Source organism: Ctenopharyngodon idella, chromosome 12 (assembly GCF_019924925.1).
Source record: "Ctenopharyngodon idella isolate HZGC_01 chromosome 12, HZGC01, whole genome shotgun sequence".
NCBI classification, from domain to species: domain Eukaryota; kingdom Metazoa; phylum Chordata; class Actinopteri; order Cypriniformes; family Xenocyprididae; genus Ctenopharyngodon; species Ctenopharyngodon idella.
Genome location: NC_067231.1, coordinates 22,168,013 through 22,185,745, shown reverse-complemented (window position 1 = coordinate 22,185,745; position 17,733 = coordinate 22,168,013). Strand labels below are relative to the sequence as shown.

The 17,733-nt window shown below is 36.6% G+C and overlaps 1 protein-coding gene across 2 annotated transcripts in view; it reads left to right on the top strand.

The window, feature by feature from the left end:
* The first annotated feature begins 488 nt into the window (after positions 1–488).
* llgl2 (LLGL scribble cell polarity complex component 2) overlaps positions 489–17,733 on the top strand; it is a 30,120-nt gene continuing 12,875 nt past the window's right edge. For both annotated transcript variants that reach the window (XM_051914561.1, XM_051914560.1), the window contains exons 1-8: positions 489–720; positions 11,501–11,633; positions 13,050–13,147; positions 14,754–14,835; positions 15,369–15,484; positions 15,999–16,157; positions 16,646–16,808; positions 16,923–17,055. In XM_051914561.1, coding sequence (XP_051770521.1) covers positions 11,559–11,633; positions 13,050–13,147; positions 14,754–14,835; positions 15,369–15,484; positions 15,999–16,157; positions 16,646–16,808; positions 16,923–17,055 — 826 coding nt within the window. In that variant the 5' untranslated portion in view covers positions 489–720; positions 11,501–11,558. The remainder of the gene's footprint in view (positions 721–11,500; positions 11,634–13,049; positions 13,148–14,753; positions 14,836–15,368; positions 15,485–15,998; positions 16,158–16,645; positions 16,809–16,922; positions 17,056–17,733) is intronic.

Sequence of the window (17,733 nt, the reverse complement as noted above, 5' to 3'; positions counted from 1 at the left end):
ATATTTTTTGCCAATGGGATACCATGAAAATGAATAGCCTATTAGTTCAATAACCTACCGTTCTGCCAGTTTTCACCTGTGATATTATAACAGTAATAAGAATTAAACTTATATTGACTCGGAAGTATGCAGAAATCATTTTGTTGGGTGCTGTTGCCATGGTGAATTGTAATATCGGAGCTCCATTGATCATGGCTTTTAATAGTCGTGGTGCATACACTTAACTCAGAGTCAACCTACTCAGAGTTGATTGAACTAACTCAATTCAGCTGTTCTGAAACCAAAAACTCAGAGTTCAAGTTTTAATTCAGAGTTTGTTGAACCGCTTTATTGAAACGGGCCCCAGGTGTTTAAAATACACGTAAACATAATTTTATGATGTATTGTTTTTGTTATAAACAGTGTTAGTGGGTCATAGAGATTGTGCTTTAATGAGTTCTATAGCGTGTGCGCCCCCTGCTGGCCGCATACTTGAACTGTCCCGGAAAGCGTTTGTTCAGGGAGGAGCCAGAGCGCAAATCAGCAGTAAGCGCAGCAGGAAACACTTCACTGATAATCCTTCACCACTGTGTTCATACACAGACCTCGAAGCCGAGGTAAACATAATTCGAGGCTGCTCTCCTTCACCGCCCGGTGTGGTTTTCCTCTTCACCTCAGGATAATTGAGTAAACCCGCCTGAATCGTGGACAGTGCCGGGACATCAGGCCGCGGTGAATCAGGTGAGTCCTGCCCGGGCCCGTCGACTGCTGTCCGGCCACAGGTGTTTCCACTAACCGACTGTATGGATGTGTTTCAAAACGTACTGGGCTGGGCTGCCTAGATTGCGAACGCACAAATGTTCATATGATACCTAGAAATGCTGTCTAGATAAGAAGCTCACTAGGTTTTAAGATAAAGTCAGTGAATTCTAACTTCCAGCTCTGTATGAACTTAACATATGTTATTATAATGGAATACTTACACTGTCTGTTTACATACCTCATCTTTAATCTGTAGTTTAGTCTCTTCTTTTGCATTTTGAGTGTTATTCAGCTAACTAATAAATAACCTTCAGTCTAAAACCGAAACCAACACCTAGTCCTGACCGTGTTCTCTAATGTTGCCCTTATTATCATGAAACGGCATCCTTCTGAAAGAGGGAACAGAGAATGTATTGTTAGGTCTCTGGTTACTATCTGTCCTGTTCTGTTACTATATTTTCAATGGCTTACAGGTGTTTCAATGGATTTGACCATTTATTTTGTTAGTGAGAACTTTTTTTTTAGTTATTGTAGTAATAATAATATACACTTTTTTCACTTTTTATTAAAAAAGTTAAGTAATTGTTAAACAGTGCTATGTTACTTGACCTGCAAACACCGCTGTGAGACCTGCAAAATGGAGCTGTTATTGGGTAGGCTGGACAATAAAGAACTTGGATTTTGTAGAACTACATTGGGCACTGGGCAGCGTCATTATTTGTCTATTTCAGATCAGAGGCTATGGTGCTGCACCTGGGTTTGAGTGTAAAGTTAAAGTGCTTTGGCAAAGACTGGGGAATTGGTTGTCCTTGGCATAGATTGGTGAATGGCAGGCTGTCCCACCGGTCTGACAGGTTGAGAATCGAGAGTGATAAAGCCTCCGCCTCTCATGTTGCTTCACACACAGCCATGTTCCTGATGTCCTGTTTCTCTCATTTGCAAAACGACTAAAGTTGAGTCATTTACCTTCATGGTTAATTTGTGTATTAAACATATTGTTGCAGACTACAACTAGCAATTGTGCCATACACAATAGGTTGATTAGAACTGTTGGCGTCACATGTAATTAATCTTGGGTAATTTCTTTCAGAAGCCGCTTGTAATGTATGGCTGGATTGAGCTTTCCCCTTTTAGGAGAGCCAATGCAAAGTACATAAACAGTGTGACCTCAGATAACACACATAAAATTGTGTTAATGTACCTGACAAACTAGACTTCGTTTCAAATCCGTCATGCTTGTTGACACAAGGATTGACCTGAAATGCGCGTCAGAGACGGATACTGTGTGAAATGAAGCACAAAGCACATTTAGAGAAAAGTGTCAATCACACTACCATCTAAAAGTAAGATTTTTTTTTTTATTATTTTTGAAAAATTTAAACTTTTATTAAGGATGCATTAAAATTAAATTGATCAAAAGAGACAGTAAAGACCTTTATAATGTTACAAAATATTTCTATTTCAAATAAATTCTGTTCTTTTGTATGTTCTATTCATCAAAGAATCCTAACAAAGTGTATCACAATTTCCACAAAAATATTAAGCAGCACAACTGTTTTCAATATTGATAAGAAATGTTTCTTGAGCACCAAATCAGCATATTAGAATATATTCTGAAGGATCATGTGACACTGAAGGCTGGAGTAATGATGCTGAAAATTCAGCTTTGCTGTCACAGGAATAAATGACATTTTAAAATATAAAGAAAACAGTCATTTTCAATTTAAATATTTTACGATACTGCTGTTTTTACTGTTTTTGATCAAATAAATGCAGCCTTAATGCTGAGCATAAGACACTTCTTTTTAAAATCATTTAAAAATCGTACCAACCCCAAACTTTTTATCAGTGTAGAAATTGACTTGTTTGACACCTGTTTGGTTCGAAGCTAATGCTGCCCTAAGAGGCCACAATTTTATAAGAAGAATGCTCATGTTCTTGCTCATTTGCATGTCCAAAGTTTAATATTTTAAGTATTTGTGCTCCAGAGAACTTGAACTTGTTGCAGTCGGTTAATGAAGAGCTACAAATAGTTGTTGACTGTTTACATAAAGTACTACGTCTCTGTATTTACTTTTTACCTGACTTGATACCCAAGCAGCTGATGTCCTGTATCAACTGCAACAGATTTATCAGTTTGAGACGTTTGGGTGTAAATGTGGTTTTTATGCTTCTTCATGGCCCTTCTCAGAGAAGACAGGAAAGGCTTGAGTCTGGGGACTGACATCCTGTGGTGGGCCACACCCTGCAGCCATAGACAAGATCTTATTTTTGAGTTTTTACCGAGAGGAAGAGAAGGTAAACAAAGGCTTCTCACTTCCACAGCAACAAACGGTTGGTGTGGGTGATAGCATGCAGGGAGAGATCAGCTTTACAATGACCAATAAGAATGAGAGGAAGTTCATCCAACACTTCCTCATCCTCTTCAGCTGTTCTTTTTTTAAGCACTGTGAACTTTTGTCTTGTGGATGTCTGACTAGGATGGACATTTTTGACCAAATAAAAATGGACCATCTATGATCTAACCGCTGGTCATAAGTTACTTATTATGGACTTTGTTATATTGAGTAGCTGGCTGCGATATCTTTTATGACAGTATTGACTTCCTCAGAATACACAGGCCCGGGGCCAGTGCTCTGTTGTCATGCATGATATTTGTAGATAGGGTTTTCACGGTAACAAAATTTCAGTAGTTGGTACCAGTAAAATTTTGTGGCAAAAACTGTTGAATTAAATTCTTTAAAATATTTTGTTCCGTTATGTCTCATCTATTGGTTATCACTGTCATCGCGGGGGTTTTTTTATTCAATTGTGCAATTAAATACAGTTGTTAATCCAGAAACTTTGCAGTGTATGTAGCAACATAACTAACCTTGTATTTAGACTGTGAATGGGTAATAAAAAAGAAACCAAGAGAAAAATCTCCCTTTATAATCACTAAGGCTGTCAGTCTTTAAAGCACAAGCTCACTGAATTCTGCACTCTTGTGAAAATAAGTTATTTTTATAATTAAAAAAGCTGTCTTAATTGTTCAATGAATCTCTCATTTACATCTTGCTTACACTTTGAAAGTATTCTCGAGCGTGCGACTCGCGTTGAAGAAAACAAAACCTTGTGCGTTTTCAGCGGTGTTCAGCTGATTCTAATTTACTGACTAGCACCTCTGAAAGGCCATTGCGTTCATGTGCTCAACAGATATGATTGTGATTGGCTACAGTACTCGATGCTTGTAAAAACACACTGTGAATAGAAACCTTTGACGCTCTGAGAGCGTCTCAAACAAACACGAATGAGAGAGCTTGAAAGCATCGTCTATCAGCGGGTAACGAATATGCCCAGTACTCAGTACTACCGTTACTGCAGAAATGCTGGTACTGTCAATTTTTTTTTTTTAGTACCAGTATGTTTGACCCTATTTGTAGATCATATAAATGTGTTTTTATGTCTTACTTTTTTTTTCCTGTCGTGTATTGGGTTTAATTGTTGTGATTTTTTTTTTTTATTTGATTTTTTTTTTTTAGTACAGGTATACCACTGCATAAAGTCTTATAATTCCATAATAAAATACTTTGCTTGTTGATAATATTTAAATAAATGTTCATAATAAAATGTTTTGTAAACATTTGTTAACATTTGATTAAAACATATGTAATTTTTTTACATACTTCCATTAAAAAGTTTGGGGTTAATAAGATTGTGTTTTTAAAGACAATGTTCCAAGGAACATTCAAAGGTTCTATTAATCAAAGAATCCTGAAAAAGCTGATTTGCTGCCTTTCTTGAGCAGCAAATCAGCATATTAGAATGATTTCTGAAGGATGATTTCTAATTGTTGAGCCCTGAATTATGAGTGAAAGTGTTTATTTAAAAACAAAGAACCCGCAGACTCCTAGTGTCCTAAAACAAAGATTTTTCCAATAGTAGATTCTCTCCATCCGTATCATCTTGTGGCAGTTGAACTGGTTTTCATTGTGTTTGCATATATTTTTTTTTTTTTTCCCTCAATCAGGGTGTAGCTGATGTTTATTGCAGCTTGACCTATTTGTACTTGACTGACTTTCTCCTGACCTCAAATAGCATTTAGTTAATTTGTTAGTGCCCTTTTACCCATATTGAATCTAAAATGGGATATGCAGTTCCTCGATTTCCCAGAATGACCGGCATGACATATTTAACGTGCCGTGTGAAACCAGGTTATGCAGCAGAGGGAGAAAGTCTATGGTGAGAGAGTTCACTGACAGTTCCACGCTCATGTCAGGACAGGTTCTCCAATCTTGCCTTCTCCTCTGATCTTTGTTTCCTGTGGGATGCTATGCTGAGAATGTAGTGATGTCACTAGTAATGCATTAGCTGGGACAGTTTGCTGACAAACTGACTAAGTTTAGCTGAAACTCCTTATCTGATGCAATGAGAAGTATTTCAGGTACAAAAGACAAAGCAGTTTGAGATCTAAATTGCTTTATTCATTATTTGTACTTGCTGAGGCTGCACTAATACTATTGCTCAATAGGGTACTTTTTTTATTTTTTTTTTAAGTAGTCAGACTTAATTTTTGCCTGTCAGGTGATAATACGAGTGATTAAAAAAACATAGATTTAATTTCATTATTATTTTATTTGTATTATTTATGTATATGTATATGTACCATTCAAAAGATTAGGGCCAGTAAGATTTTTTTTTTTTTTCATATGCTCACCAAGGCTGCATATATTTTATCAAAAATACAGTAATAATAGTAATATTTTAAAATAATATTATTACAATTTATAATAACTCTTTTCTATTTTAATATATTTTAAAATATAATTTTTTCATGTGATGGCAAACTTGAATTTTCCGCATTATTACTTTAGTCTTAAGTGTTACATGATCCTTCAAAAATCTTTAGAATAACAAGAAACATTTCTTATTATTATCACAGTTGAAAACAGTTGTTGCTTAATATTTTGTTGTGAAAACCGTGATGGATTTTTGTCAGGATTCTTTGATGAATAGAATTTAAAAATAACAGTATTTATTCAAAATAAAAAAAATTTGTAACAATGTAAAAGTCTTTACTGACAATTTTGATCAATTCAGTGCATCCTTGCTGATTAAAAGTATTAATTTCTTTCAAAATGAAATGCAACCTTACTGACCCCAAACTTTTGAACAGTAGAATGAATAAATAATGAATGAAAAGTACTTTTTTGTCCTCTCATGCATTAATATTTTTTAAAATAACACATTATCTGTTTTCATTTTAATTTCAATGTCTTTAAGTTTTGCTGAAGCCTGTTTTGGTTTTAGGTGCAGGTCTGTTGTTGTGAGCGCTTGTCCTCTGAGACTATTGTTCTTTAACAGAGGCACCTCTGTAAAGGAGTGAAGTCATGGAGAAGTGGAACCTGCTCTACTGAAACTGGCCATCAGAAACTGAAGCTTTAACACCTGAAATTACATCTGAATTGTTGCTACTCTTTTTAAAGATTGCTTTGTGCAACTAGCAATAGAAGTAAGCTATATGAGTAGTATATGTAGCCTACTGTAATAACAACCGTCAAGCAGGGTGGGACGTTTTGGATCTGACAACTCGCCTCAGTTTGTGTTGTGTTGTGCTGTGTCATGAAATGAGTGTGCTGTCGGTCTCGAATTTACTGTGGGCGTGTGCAGGCTGTTTTTAAACTAAAAAGCAGTTGACCTCTCCTGACCATGGGTGCTATTTTCTGGCTGCTGTCCTGAGGCTGTAAGTCTTAAGCTAGTAACACTTTAACGAGGTAGTCGTCGAACATGTTGACGTGCTTGCGTAATATCATGTCACCCCTCACCATGACCTTAAAAAGAGGAATCTCTAAGCGTATCGATTCTTCAATAGTGTCACTGTTTACCGCAGGGCTTTGAAAATTGGCTCTCTAAAAAAAGCATTGTGGGTTTATTTGTGCTGTAGAAATTCAGCTTCCTTACAGCCATAAGTTTAGTTTAAAATGCTTTTCTGTTTTCGCTCAGTGGATATTTAAACAAACCTGTAACCCTACATATAGGACTGGGCATAACTTTTCTTATACTTTTTGTATTACTGACATGAATGATGCCTCAAATCATGGCACTTGTTAAGGAGAAGTGTGGTTTCACTTTTCTAAGCAATTCAAAAGATTATTTTCACCTGACATGATAAAACAGGTTCTTAAAATCTCTATTACTTTAATTGAAGGTGTAAATAAATAATTAAATTCTGCCTTAAAGGGGTCATAAAATGACCTTTCCTTTTGATCTTTTGACATATAATATGTCTTTGTACCATTAAAACATCCTTTTATGGCCTCATTATAAACAAGCATTTATTTAATCAAGCTTGTTCTGATATTGGGTGACTTGTAAAGTCACTGGCAAATACATTTGCATATGACTGCCTCCAGAGCAAGACATCGATGAATAGTTATACATCATTGCACCATAGGCCCCGCCCACTGGCGTTCAGTTGCTTAGCGGCTGACGTTTGCCTACGCTGGATGTGAGCGTTGCGTCAAAAGTAAATGGAACCCATTATAATCACTGACGCTGTCTACACTGAATACAGCAGATGCTCGTTCTGTTTCTGACATAGTACACGTACTACAGTCTGTCGACAACAGGACAAATGCTCGTTTGCGTCTCTGTAACAGACTTAAGAAGGATCCCAGCGTCGGAAACAAGTGGATGGTTTAATTTATTGCCATCCTTGGTCATGTTGGAGGATTATATGTTTGTTCTGAGCATTTTGTTTTGTAAACGAGGCACAGTGTAATGGAGAGTTCACAAAGAAACTTTTGTTTTGAAAGATGAAGCAGCCAACTGTATTGGATCTTATAGCAGCTGCATCACAAACTGTAAGTAAATGATTTCATAATGCTTTGTCTGTAAATGATGGTTTTATATGGTTAATGTTTTCAAAACACAATAGTGAGTGGCCGTTGATACGTTTCCTATGCAATGACATTAGCCAATCATAATAGTGGCCGTTTAGGCGTTTACTGACAAGCCTTAAAGGAAACGGAGGGTCAGAATGTTTTTCAGCATATATATTTGGCTTTTTTTTGTGCAAACATCATTAGTGAGCCATATTAAAATAATATAAAAATCCATGTCATGACCCATTTAAGTTGGTTCTTTCTAGGCATCAAATGAATGCCTCTGTTTACAGCTGCAGTTTAATCAATCAGTAGTTATTTCCTCTGCTAATGTGCCACATAATTTTATATTCCACTGTTATGAATCTGTCGTCTGTATGTTTGAGCTGATTACAGTGAGTGTTTCTTTGTTGGCTACTTAGTTCCACATACCACTTCTCCTTAACGTCTATGAACTCTCCACACAGGCCTCCTACCTCTAATTTAGACAAGCTAGAGCCACTACTCCCACATCAATGCCCTCACATGCCCCTCCGCCATAATTCCTCCCAGCAGGATTCAAAACAAACCACAGTTTATTTTTTTTCTACCTCTAATTAACTGAGGATTAGATAGATGGAGGTGTAATATTGATCTCAGAGAGCAAAATTCTCTGAAGCTGCTTCATGAAGGAGTCCCAATGATCAATGTGGTGCTCAGAGATTGTTTTAGACTCGCTGGCCTCCTTATTTCTGAATGAATCGCTGCTTTTTTCCCTCCTTCACTCCATTCCAGCTCTCCCGCTGAGAGTTTTCCCTCATAAAGCCTAGCTTACTCTTAAGTAGAAGACCTCCCACTTTACCATTGTCCCTTAAGCTAAGCTTTACAGACTTTCTCTTTTTTTTTTTGTTTAGTTTCTTAGCTGGTTTCTTCAGGGTCCTGTAACCCTTGGATTTCGGGTTCTAAAAATAAGGAAATCTGAGCTCTTTCCCTTCTCTGGAAGCATTTGTAGCCACATGCTTGATGACTAAATGTTCTTGGCTAATAATGGCGATAATCACAGAAATATGTGTCTGAGCTGAGCGGGGCAACTGACTCACTGAGAAGGTTATGTTTGGTTGTGATTGGATGGATGGAGGGGGGGAGAGGTCCCTCTTCCTGTTGATTTGCTGATGTAATCACCCTCCAGAAAGTGTGATAAATTATGAGAGCATTCATGTCTAGACACGCTCTCAGTGGAGTTCTAGTGTGATGTGACGTATAAATTACCTGAATATTACTGTCAATAATCATTGTTATAGACTCTGCCTCTGTGTTTGTTTTCTTCTTGTTTTCCTTGACTGTATCCTGGTAGCCTTACTTTTTCCCTTCAGAATTGCTGATATGTATGTGTGTGTTTTGTGTGTACACACTATACGCATTTGCATATAGAATGTTAGCACTTCTTCCCCTTATTAAAATGTAACCATAATTTCTGCAAATTTCTATGGGTATTGTACAGGCACACTACATTTTAAAAGCAAAACAGTAATATTGTGAAATATAATTACAATTTAAAATAACGGTTTTCTGTTTTAATATTTCAAAATGTAATTTATTCTTGTGATGCAAAGCTGAATTTTCAGCATCATTACTCCAGTCTTTAGTGTCACATGATCCTTTAGAAATCATTCTAATATGCTGATTTGGTGCTCAAGAAACATTTCTTATTATTATCAATGCTGAAAAAAGTTGTAAGTTGTATTTTAAACTTGTATTAAGTTGCGTATTATGCCCTAAAGTTGTGGTAACTTGATATTAGCCCCTAATTTCATTAAAGAGATCAAACCTGAAGGAAATGTGTGATGTGCAAAATTTGCCACCACAATGGTAAGGCATTGTTGATGTAGTTATAATAGTAATAATGATGCTTAGTTGTGGTAGATGTTCATAAGGGTCTGTAAAATGAGCAAAATAGCCAGTGGCGTCTTTCTGTTTTCACCCACAACAAACGGTTTCAAGCTCCAGGTGAGAGAAACTTATGTCCATTCCCAGGTTATTGTGTATTGTTATAGTCTGAGTGGTCTCTTTAATGGAAAGCAGGTAGCACCCCTCCTTTTTCTGTCCATTTGAAAGAGGCTCATTCTGATTCGGCTTTCCCAGAGCAACAGGTGTTTTCATCAGGTGCTGTTTGCTCAGATGAGGGGAGGGATTGTAATAGCGTTCAGCTCCGAACAAAAGCTGCTTCAGTGAGGACTGCAGAGATCTGCGATCTCCCTGCGGGGGCTGGGCAGAGAGAGCGAAGGACTGAGGGGTGAGGGGGGGGTGAAGTTTCAGTAAAAAAAAAAAAAAAACACAACCCTTTCCTTGAAATTCCTGATCATATCAGATCCTATCAGATCCCATTGTATTTCAGTGGAATACACACATAACCCTTTGGAAGGTCTGTTTGAGTTGTGCACCCTTTGTGATGCTTCAGTGTGTGTGTGTGTGTGTGTGTGTGTGTGTGTGTGTGTGTGTGTGTGTGTGTGAGTGAGTGAGTGAATTTGTTGCCCTAAACACAAAAGATGATGTTCAGCAAAATGCTCTTTTGCATACAATGTAAGTGAATGGGCTTTAAAGGATTAGTTCACTTCAGAATTAAAATTTCCTGATAATTTACTCACCCCCATGTCATCCAAGATGTCTTTCTTTCTTCAGTCGAAAAGAAATTAAGTTTTTTTTTTTTTTTGTTTGTTTTTTTTAGGAAAACATTCCTGGATTTTTCTCCGTATAGTGGACTTCAACATTTACCAATGGGTTGAAGGTCGAAATTGTAGTTTAAATGCAGCTTCAAAGGGCTCTACGTGATCCCAGCCGAGAAATAAGGGTTTTATCTAGCGAAACAATCTGTCATTTTCTAAAAAAAAAAATAAAAAAAAATAAAAAGTTCTTAACCACAAATGCTCATCTTGCACTAGTTCTGCAATGCACCATGCATTATGTAATCATGTTGGAATGGTCACGCGTGACGTAGGCGGAAGTACCGCGGTAGGGCGAAAACTCAGCGAAAAACTTCTCATTTTCTCCTCCAACTTCAAAATTGTCCAACATCGTTGTTTTACTTTTTTTTTTTTTTTTTTTTCTTTTTTTTTTTTGGGTAAAGGCTGTTTGACTGGGGCGTTCACACCAGACGCGACTTGCGCGAATAAATCGCGCTGTTCGTGCGTAGTTGGACGCTTGAACATTTTGAGTCTACTCGCTTCATTTGCGCGTGAAATTCACTTCACAACAGACGCAAATTCGCTGCAGGATGTCTATTCGCGTCTTTCCATTGATTTAACATGTAAATCACTCGCGCTTAACGCTTCATTCGCATCTGGTGTGAACAAAATTAGTCTTTGCACGATTGCTTTGTAAACACTTGCTCGGTACTTCCGCCTATGTCATACGTGACTTTTCCAACGTGATTACTTAATACGTGGCGCATCGCAGAGCTGGTGCAAGATGAGCATTTGTGGTTAAAGTATATAACTTTTTAATTTATTTTTTTTAGAAATGACAGATCATTTCACTAGATAAGACCCTTATTCCTCGTCTGGGATCGTGTAGAGCCCTTTGAAGCTGCATTGAAACTGCAATTTGGACCTTCAACCCATTGGTAACTGTTAAAGTCCACTATATGGAGAAAAATCCTGGAATGTTTTCCTCAAAAACCTTAATTTCTATTTGACTGAAGAATAGACATAAACATCTTGGATGACATGGGGGTGAGTAAATTATCAGGACATTTTAATTCTGAAATGAACTAATCCTTCAAAGAATTTTTTTTTTTTTTTCGGTGAACTGTCGCTTTAAGTCTTGATTATTCCTTTTTGTTGTCGTCGTCATCATCGCTGTTCATAAGCATAATGTTTTATTTTTGACTGATTAACCCTGTATCCCTCCTTTCTTGTCAGGTGGCTGAGGAGAAACCGTGAGAGAGGGCAGCGTGAGGTCCCTGCTCGTTCAGGGACGATGAAGAGGTTCAGGCGTCATGGGCATGAGTCTCAAAGGGACAAGCACAAACAAGACCTCTATCAGTTCAACAAGGTAATCAAGCCCACATCTTCTGTAGAAAGTTTGTTTTGCTGTTACACATACACAAGTTCTATATTTCAGCAGTTTTGTGATATTTTATATATTTCTTGCTGTCTGTTGATTCGGAAGTGACAAAAAAATTTTCTGTCTATATAGGCGGGAAACTCTGTATGTCATACAAATAGAATTAATCACACAAAGCATGTGGGAAATTCAGTTACACATACACAAATATTGGGGTGTAGTTATCCATCCTTTTTATTTTAATTAACAATTTTTATCTTTTTTTGGCGTTTTAATGTATTTTAAGTTTGTCTTTGTCTGCCATTTTGGTAGGGCTGCACGGTTTGGTGGGAAATTATTTTTTTTCCCTGTTAAAAATCGCGATTTTAAAATGCATTATGTTTTTTTAATTTTTTATTTTTAAATTTAAAGCTCCAGGTTTTCTGTGCTTGTTTGAAGGGCTGTGCAATTTGGCCTACATTTTTTGTGATTTTATATATCAATATGACTATGAAATAATAATAATAATAATAATAATAATAATAATAACTGTACTGTAAAATAAAATTATTATTACTAAATTAAAATGTAAAACAATAAGAACATATAAGAAATGTTGCAATTTTACTGTAAAATAAAAAATGAGTGTTATAAAAATATAAATAATAATAATAATAATAATAATAATAATATTATTATTATTATTATTATTATTATTATTATTATTAATTATTGTATTGTAACTCTAAAATTACAATACTAACAGTTCTCATTTCTTCATTTTCAAATGGTAAATCATCAACCTTATGATTTTACAGAAAACCACAAGAAGACTTTAAAGCTTTTCTTCTCTTGACCATAGCCGGTTTATAAGGGCTTCTCGTTATAAGTTTAGGAAGATGGTTGACGCAAGTTACATTCCTAAATGCATGTTATAAGTGACCCAAACTCAGAGCAGATGCAGAAATGAGTTCATGTGGAGCAGCGTTTACTGTGAACCGAGCTGCACAGAGATACTGAAAACAGTGCATTGTTTCACTCTCAAACATGCACCGCATATTTAAATAAATCACAGCCTTTACAATTTGATAATCACACTGAGCCATATTGCAATTTTGTTGTTTTTCCAATCAATCATGCAGCCCTACATTTTTAAAGACGGTTTTTCTTCCTAAGCTCAATTTGTAAAACAGTGCTTTCTCTGCTGAGGATACATGCGATGCTGCTATATAATTTTCCCAGAATGAAACCTATTAAAAGGCAGCGCGATTGTGCTCCCTAAATATGTTCCGTTTTAGAACAGACTATGTACGACTATGATGTCTTAAAATGTAAGCTGCACATGTAGTCTGCTAATACCAGAGCTAAGTGTGTCCAGCTCTATATATGTGATGTATGATGCTCTCATTTCTGTCCTGTCTTTAGACTGTAGAACATGGCTTCCCCCATCAGCCCAGTGCTCTGGGTTTCAGCCCCAGCCTGGAGCTCCTGGCCATCGGTACCAGATCAGGAGCAATCAAACTGTATCCTTCAACAACCAGAAGACATTTCCACACTTTGGGTTATTTGATCTGTGTGTAAAGCTACTCGTGACTTGAATTATACCACGGTCACATTCCATTCCCCTGTCTCTGAATCCTGAGGGCAAAGTGACTACAATGTGATATGATGAAGCGAGGTTTCCGGTAGCTCATTCTAGTGGCTCAATTGTACACACCCATCATGCAGGTATTTTGAAAGGCGGAACAGTTTATATTAGTGTGTAGAGCTGAGAACGCATGTTCTTGTAACATTTTTTTTCCCATACTGTTGCGTAATTTTCTCTGTTAGTCATTTACTGAGGAAATAGAAATGAGTAACTGGTGTTTGGCCAACATTACATGCCTGGTATTTTATTTACTTGTTCATTATTTCATTACTTGTTTATTTATTTTTATGTTTTTAATATATTTGATTTATTTTGGTTTTAATTTTTTAAAAAAAAAGCAAATTGGAATATAGCTACAAGCTGCAATTAACAGGGTTCAAGTGCTTTAAGGCCTTTAAGCACATGCATAAAAAAAGCCTGTAACCATCTAGATCAGAGATGGAAAAGACCATTTACAGCCAATACAGGTCATTTCTAAAGAAATATATGGTTTTTAAAGCTTTTTAATGGTTATAGCACCACCTATGGCACAATCTCCATAAAAGTTATACTACTATAACTATGACTATACTATAACTATACTATGTACTACCTAATTTCGTGAAGTTCTACATAATTTTTCAGACATATCGTGATTTGGCATAGAAATATAGCATTTTACACCTTTTTAACAGTTATAGCGCCACCTATGGCCCAATCTCCATAAAAGTTTGCATGCTTCTTTAGAATCATATGTCGCATGTGCTCACCTAATTTCGTAAAGTTCTGAGTTTTCATTTAGGACTGATTTCTAAATGACCCTGTTATAGCTATCTAAATGCTAAAGTTCAACTTTTTTTTTTTTTTAATAATTATTGACCTAGAGAATCCAGATATTTGTCCTGCAGTGGTTTTGTCGAGGTTGAGCGAAGAATCTAGGACTAGTAGTTTGCGAAAGTAGGTTTTTCAAATAATCTCCAATATTTAATGAACGATTTGATTGACAGCAGTGGTCCTAGAGGCAAAGTTGTTCAGAACGAGGAGATCTATCTTACGGTATGAATATTGCTTGCTTGCATGAAAAATCGCGTAATATACAATCATTTACGTGCTTAAAAAAAGCGTGTGAGTGTTTTGTCCATCTTGAGCCAAGGATTGCAATGATATAAGACGCTCGAGTCTGCAACGAACGCTTTAGGAGTTATGAGCGATTTTTGTACTTTTGAGCCCTGTAGCGCCACCATCAGGCTGATTGGGGAGAGCTTTGTTGACATTGTAGGTGGGGTGGGTACTACCATCCCTCAAAGTTTTAAGTCTCTACGACTTACGTTTTGGTCTGCCTGATCACTTTTATGGCAATATGTTGATCTTTGAAAATCCTAAGCTCTACGTGCTTGAACCCCCCAATGGATTGCTTCTGTCTGACTTTTGAACCCCACAAAAATAAGTTGTTTCAGTCCTCTGTGCTGTGTTTGCCATGTGTTTCCTTAACCAGTTTTCAGGTATGGAGCTCCAGGTGTGGAGTTCATGGGACTTCACGATGAGAATGCGGCAGTTACACAGGTGCACTTCCTGCCAAACCAGGTACGGTTTTGAACTTTAATCCTGACGCCTTTTGATTTCACATAGAATTTTTTTTTTTTTTTTTTTTTTTGCATGTTAAAGGGGTAGTTCACCCAAAAATGAAAATTATCCCATGATTATCCCCCCATTCACAATCATTATAAACCTTGGAGGACTAAGGATATTTTTAAATATATCTCTGATTGTGTTCGTCTGAAAGAAGATAGTCATATACACCTAGGATGGCTTGAGGGTGAGTAAATCATGGGATAATTTTCATTTTTAGGTGAATTATCCCTTTAATTTGGATTTCATTCCAGTTTTTGGGATTTGGTTTCCAATGAATCATTAGTGGTTTTTGGAGAGGTTGCCATTTCAAGAAGTTACACAGAAAGCAACATCTTAATGATATGCATAGATTAAAATTAGGGAGGTCATATCAGCAAAATATACCACGGTATGAGAAATCACATTAACTGTATATATTATTTTAACAAAAAGACTGATTGATTGACTGATTATTGTCTGTATTTTATTTATTTATTTTTTTCCAGGTGGAGTTTGTCACATTACTGGATGACAACAGTCTGCACATGTGGACACTTCGGGCCCATAGCGGCATGTCCGAGCTGCTTGAGATAGGACGTTTCACTCTCTCTGGTCCACCTGGGTGAGTCAAGAACCCACACCTACATACTCACCTCGATTTAATATAATCATGTTTGAAGATTTTTTATTTTTTTATCTGATGGGATGCTCATGCACACACACCCAGAGAATGAGACATAAGCACTGACTCACGCTGATCCAGACGCTACCGATACTAACTTTTGCTCCAAATCTATATATAACGTACACATGCTGACAGGTGACTTCCATGATTCAAAGTAGCTGTTTTTTGCAATCTGTGATGTCATATTCTATCCATCCATGAATGATTATTCTAATGCCTTACTTGAAGCCTGTATTTATAATATGTATATGTATATATAATATAGAAAAGATGCATTTTGATGTTTATTCTAAATAGGAAAAATGTTTATAATGCATTGTATGAAAAAAGTGTATATGACCTAAAAATGAGCCAGCAGTCTAATCTGTCTATCCAGTGTCTCATCTAAGCGTAACTGGGGTAGAAAACAAATCACTAGCGCTTTCATTTTGACCCCCTTGTGATGTGACAGCGCCCCTCCCAGTGTGACGCGGGTCACGGCCGTCCTGGCACACTCATCGGGTGAGCTGCTGCTGCTGGGCACGGAGGGAGGACACGTGTTTGTTGTGGAAGTGCCAGGCTTCAGAGAACTAGAGGAGAACAACATTAGCGTGGATGATGTACAGAACAGGTCAGACATCACATTGGTCAGACTTATGAATTCATGTAAAGCCAAAAGGACCATTTTTTTTTTTCAGTAATATGTACTATTCTTTATAAATAACACACATGGTGGCTTTAAATTGTGGGTTTGTGAATACTAAAGTGCATATATATCCTAAAGGTGTATGATGAAATAATAATCATAATAATATTTAATATTTCAGTCTTTTATCTTTTGCAAAATAGTGTTAAATAAATGTTTGGTCACTTTAAGTATAAACACTGTATTTAAAGGCAAGAACTAAAATTAGCATATATAATATACCTTTCTTTGTTCTGTGACCCTGTGACCTGCAGTTCTGTAATCTCTCAATTAATTTTGCCTATATACACATGCTGCATACATTCTTCAAATAGTTTCTCTGGAATGGTATTATGCAACACTTTCGCATGCCTGAGACGACTGTTACAGTTACTCTTTGTGATCGCTGATCTGTTCATCTCTACTTTTCCCAGAGTTCCAGAGGATTATGCTGGCCGCAGGAATCTGGAGTGTGTGGAAGCGCTGCATGAGAACCCGCTCAACCCGCGGCAGGTGCTGATTGGCTACGGCCGAGGCCTGATGGTTCTGTGGGATCTGGATCGGCAGCGTCCCATCCAACACTTTCTCAGCACACAGGTAACAAATACTGAAATGTTGTCGTTTAAACTCTGAAACTCAAAACTTTTATCAATCATTCTAAGAATGTTTTAAGAAGTGGCTTGTAATTTTTTCATTTTGTGTTCTCTGCAGCAACTAGAGAGTGTTTGCTGGATGGAGGATGGTGTGAACATTCTCAGTTCTCATAGTGATGGGAGCTACTGCCAGTGGACAGTCACTGGTGAGGATCCGCAAACGGAGCCCGAGAAACAGGAGGTGCCGTATGGTAAGACTGCATTACAGAAATGACTTGTTTTTAGTTACAATTTAAACATGGACAATGTACTTCTGTTCGAAAACCTACCCTGTCTGAAATTGTGTTTTCTGCATATGTACTACATTTAATAAAAAAAACTCTTGACCGTTAAGAAAGTATGTTCTATAAATATACATTTTTGTAGTGTGAATACAGTCCATATGTACATTCGCTACATTTCAACGATTTGGGGTCGGTATGATTTTTAAAAGCTGCATTTATTTGATCAAAATGCAGTAAAAACAGTAATATTCTAGGGCTGTCAAATCGATTAATCGCAATTTAATTGCATCTAACAAAAAAAGTTTGTTTATATAGTATATGTGTGGGTATATGTATAGACACATATATTATATAAACACAATCTTTTATGTTAGATGCGATTAATCGATTTGACAGCACTAATTATTATAATTTAGAACTGTTTATTTTGATATATTTTAGTTATATTTATTCCAGTGATGGTAAAGCTTCATTTTTAGAGCCATTACTCCAGTCTTCAGTGTCACATGATCCTTTAGAAATCACTCTAATATGTTGATTTGGAGCTCAAAAAACATTTCTTATTATTTTCAATGTTGAAATCAGGTTAGTACTTTTGTGGAAACTGTGATACTTTTTTAGGAAACTTGTGATACAGGATTCTTT